We start from the raw sequence: 4609 nt of genomic DNA, 5'->3' as shown, positions 1-4609 counted from the left end.
CTAGTCTTTCCATTTGTTCTTTAAAAATAGAACCTCCCACCCCCCATTTTGTTTTGTACTGTGGCAACAAAATAGTTCCAAGCAACTGCTTTAAATCAGTGTTCCCACCCTTTACCAGTCATGGAAAAGGCAAATGTTGAAAGTATAGACAGGGTGTCTTGAGCCAGCCTGTAGTTGGTGATACATTGTCTATATTTCTCCTCCAAAATTACACCTAAAGTTGTAAAATGAGGCCATTGGCTGTCAAGCCATCACTAAGAACTTCTAGTTTATTTCATGTGAGAGAGGTCGTAATGCTTTTGTGGATTACATACCACAGTTAATACAGTGACCCTGCAAATTATTCATAACTGAGAGGGCACATTTTAAATGCAATGATAGTATATAATTACACACCATTTACATATCATTATCAGAGCCTTTGAAATAGGAGGAACGTATAATGGTTTTCAGAATGTCCTATAGATCAAAAGAATATACTTTCAAGTGTTCACTTAAAAAAAAGTATGACAGTTTAAAAAAAGAAAAAAAAGTATGACAGTTTAAAGCATTAGGTAACCTTGTCCATCGTTAGAGACTAGAACTTCCAAAGTGGATAAAAGAACCAAGGTTATCCATGTTTACCTTTAATTAATGGGAAAATCACAAAAGGAACCATAAGAGGAGCAACCCACTCTTCTCAGCATTCTCTTTAGGACCTGGTGTTTCTCTCCTTTCCTCAAAGAAACAGAAACAAATGCCAATATTCTTTCTTCAAAATACGAAATTACCTTGCACGAATAACCCCTACCAGCACAGGGCTTCATTGGAACTAATTTGCGTAAAAATCAATATAGGCATAGGATCAAGTCTTTGTTTTTTAAGTTTAGGAGAGAAGAGTGCCATCAGAGGCATTTGGAGTTTTGCGTGAGAGCTACAGAAGTTTCAAACGGATGCATTTAAGATAAAAATCTTGACCTTGGGAAATGCTGGTGACTCGGCCTTGACAACTAAGCACTGATTGTCTCATTCTTTTCCTGCTGTCTATTTTTTATCTAATAGTTGTTATAATGTTTTAAACTGGTTTTTTTGACTTTCCAGAACAATATCTGATTAGCAAATAACACAATTCAGTGACATTCAGCAGTATGCAAATTCCAGACACTGCAATCATGAACACTGTGAAGACTGTCTTTTCTGTGGGCCTGGAAACAAAGCAGTCCACAGTATTGGGACAAGGCCAGGCATTACATTTCACCAGACGCTGCATGGAGAACCCGTCGTACATGATGTAGAAGACGTACATGAAGACAGCTTCAAAGATGACCCGGAAGAAGATGCTGCTGGTATAGGTCCACCACAGTGACCCTTCAATTCGGACCTTCTGGTTTTTGATCTCTTCGATGTCTTTATATTCACTCTTTATCTCTCCCTTAATGAACTTCCTTTTCTTTTCATGCCTGTGGTAGGCCACATGCATGGCCACCAGGAGAGCCGGCGTGGACACGAAGATGAGCTGCAGGGCCCAGAGCCGGATGTGGGAGATGGGGAAGTAGTGGTCGTAGCACACATTTTTGCACCCAGGCTGCAGAGTGTTGCAGATGAAGTCCGCCTGCTCATCTCCCCACACTTCCTTTGCAGCCACAACCAGGATCATGATGCGAAAAATGAAGAGGACGGTGAGCCAGATCTTCCCAATGCTGGTGGAGTGTTTATTGACACCCCCCAGAATAGTCTGCAAAGTGCTCCAATCCATCCTCTGTGGGCAGTTCGCTCTGGAAAAGACAAGACGAACACAATAGAGGAATGACTCATCAGTACAGAATCTGGGAGAGTTCTCTGGGTAAGTAAGCACCCTTAAGTCTCTTTCTGAGCAAACACCAACCCTTATCGAACCTCACCCAAAAGGTGAAAACCAAACCAACTTAATTTGCCATTGGATTAAAAAGATGGTTCCCAAACCACCTTGAACCTGTGTTTATGCATTCTCCAATAAAGAGCAGCTTATGCTTATTCACCTTAGTAATTCACCCAATCTTTAGCACATAATAAAAAGTGCTCCTAACTTAGAGGCATAATTGGTGCTGACTGATCCCTCAGCAGACACTCCCTGGGCACTCGAAGAGCAGCATTCAACCGTTCAAGTTGCACTTGCTTATTAGCCTCACCGCATCACTGGGACTGAATCTAGCCCCATCAACCTTGCTGTAAAGGTCAGTAGGCCATGTCTCCCTACAGAGCCATTTTCCTTAAACTATTTCAATGAATTTTCATGGACTTGGGATGTAGCAGTGAAATGTCTGTTACCAATGGTGAAGTTGACATTTGAGGCACCGCATGTTAAAATTTCACAAAGGGCCTCACTTCCTTTTTCTATATGAAAAAGAATAGGTTGGAAACTTTCTGTCCATGGAGAAAAGCCACTACATGCATAGATGTTTGTGAATGTTTTGAGTATGGACTGGTGGTCCTCACCATCATGCTACACTGATAGCTACCTGTGCTTCTAGAGAGGCACATTATGAAAAAAAGATGACAATAAATGAAACAAAATGACAGTGATTCCCTAGTGATGCCCCACAGGGCGATGCCACTGTACTGAATACTGAAGTTCAGAAAACTCGGTGGGGTATGTACATCTTAATGAAAAGACACTTGAAGCCCGTGGGTCAATCTGCCATGAGCCAGTGGCCTTCTCTTCATCCCAAGGTATGAACTGTCTTCATTTATTCATAGTTACACCCCATCTGTCTCAATCAGCCCCTCTTCTAACAAGATTCCACTTCCCCACACTCCTGACGGGCAATCTGTCTCCACCCCTTCTATGCTGGCAGTGAACCCTCCCTCTTCTCTTACTTAAAAGCATAATGCTCTCCTCATTTTGAGCAAGTTGGTTCCTGTCTCCCCATGGACTTCCTAAGCAGGCTCATCACTTAGCCTCATCTCAGGTGGGTCACCAAGGTATGGCCAGAGCCATTCAATGCCACCTTGGTCAGATCAGGCAGGTGAGACGTAGAGACCAATCATGGACACAAACCTTGAAATGCACTTCAAAAACATTTAGCCATACTTAGCTTAAAAAAGACAAACATCACTGGAAAAAAATCACAGTGGTTCACTCGGGGTTCAGCTCTGACCCTTTAAATACAGACTGTCTGGAGGTCCTCCTAGGGGTGGACAGTTTAGTCCTGTCCAACAGCAAAACCAAAATTCATAGTCTAATCGAACTATTTTATGGAATTCGACAGTGCAATTCTTCACCGGCACTTACTAAGTGGGAACAGGACACTTACAGAAATAAGTTGTCCATCTGGCTAAAAATGGGGGGGGGGCATGGGGGCTTATGCCTTTGTCCTCTTCCAAAGTACCAAACACAGACCCCACACTCTTCTATAAACCAGTCCAACCACTATCAGCTGAGAAAACTACAGTGAGTCCTTATTGTTGTTATAGCTGCAACTACCTGTTTGTAGATCCTTTCAGGAAAAGGAGCAAATAAAATTGTAACCCACAAGTGGGACAGGGGTAACAGGTCAAGATGGACTAATGCAGGATGAAACCACTGGGGAGCCGCTGTCCTGCCCGTCCTGACCTGGCCCACACCGCCCTGCCATTGCTTGGAACTCTGGCAGAGGAGGCTTCTGTTCTTTAGGGAAGGAACGATGCTCAGAAAAGGTAAAAGCAGTCCTTTACCCTAATTTCTTCTCAATCCCCCCTTTTTTCCTGACAGACCTGACCAGCTGCCTCCACAGAGTGGCCCGCCTTTCTCACAGGTGTCTAATTGTGCCTTAGCACCTGAGTTTTGAAACTGACTCAAGGAGCAAGCAGGGAAATGTCTGTTGCCACTCATCTGAGACAGAGTCCCAACTAAATGGTCATACGTGTCCAATTGTCAGAGGCGGGAGACGTTGATGAGGCTTATGTCCCTCCTCCAGGAGCAGAGGGTTTGTGCCACTGCCTGAAGGAACACTGTTCTCAGCCCCATGCGACCTTCCAGCTGGACAATGCCACCTGGAAATGAAGGCTCTCCGATTGTTCAGGAAAGAGGAACGAGGAAACCGTGTCTCAGGTTTAGGCTGCGGTGCCCTGCTCACAGGGCTGGGCCCAGAGTCCTGGCTCCTGGCCGCAGACTGATGGGAGCGCCCGCTTTGTACAGGTCACCTCCTCCAGGCAGCACTCCTGCTTAACAAATGAAAGCCAGCCTTCCTTCTAAGCAGACTTCGGTACTTACACACTCCCGATGGCGTTAGGTTAGACTTCCCAGGAACCGTACCAACAACGACCACCAACAGCGCTTTGGAATACGCGGCCCGGGCCCCCTCCTCCCTGGCACATGGCCCGGATCGGTCCGTGCTGGGGTCACCACGTCCCCTCCCCGCCGTGGCCCGACTCCAATTTCGGAACTCGGTGGAAGACTTTCCCTCTCAACCAATTCTCTCTGGACACCTGCCTGCCGCCCAGATCCGCTGTCGGGACTGCCAGGGACAAGGACCATGCGGGGGCCTCAGTGCGTGCGGGGTCCACCCGGGGACCCGATCCGGATCCCCACTGCCCCCGCCGTCCCGGGTCACTTCTCCGCGACGGGTCCCAGAGCGACCTACCCGGGGACCTACCCCCGCCGGGTCCCACA

At 46.4% G+C, this 4609-nt stretch overlaps 1 protein-coding gene across 2 annotated transcripts; it reads right to left on the bottom strand.

The window, feature by feature from the left end:
• Positions 1-251: 251 nt before the first annotated feature.
• Positions 252-4603, bottom strand: GJB2 (gap junction protein, beta 2, 26kDa). 2 transcript variants are annotated; one of them, XM_014528159.1, is made up of 2 exons: positions 4593-4603; positions 252-1754 (listed from the first exon to the last, which is right to left on the bottom strand). In XM_014528159.1, the coding sequence occupies exon 2, from the start codon at positions 1733-1735 to the stop codon at positions 1055-1057; it is 681 nt and encodes a 226-aa protein (XP_014383645.1). In that variant the 5' UTR covers positions 1736-1754; positions 4593-4603; the 3' UTR covers positions 252-1054. The 2 variants fall into 2 exon arrangements, with proteins under 2 accessions (XP_014383645.1, XP_005880074.1); XM_005880012.2 differs by lacking the exon at positions 4593-4603 and adding an exon at positions 4211-4512.
• Between the last annotated feature and the right edge of the window lie 6 nt (positions 4604-4609).

The sequence above is a fragment of the Myotis brandtii genome, unplaced genomic scaffold (genome assembly GCF_000412655.1).
Source record: "Myotis brandtii unplaced genomic scaffold, ASM41265v1 scaffold62, whole genome shotgun sequence".
Taxonomy (NCBI): Eukaryota; Metazoa; Chordata; class Mammalia; order Chiroptera; family Vespertilionidae; genus Myotis; species Myotis brandtii.
This window is presented reverse-complemented; position numbering and strand designations above follow the sequence as displayed.

Excerpts from the sequence above, each read along its gene's own strand:
- GJB2 (XM_014528159.1), bottom strand. The coding sequence starts at position 1,735 with ATGGATTGGAGCACTTTGCAGACTATTCTGGGGGGTGTCAATAAACAC.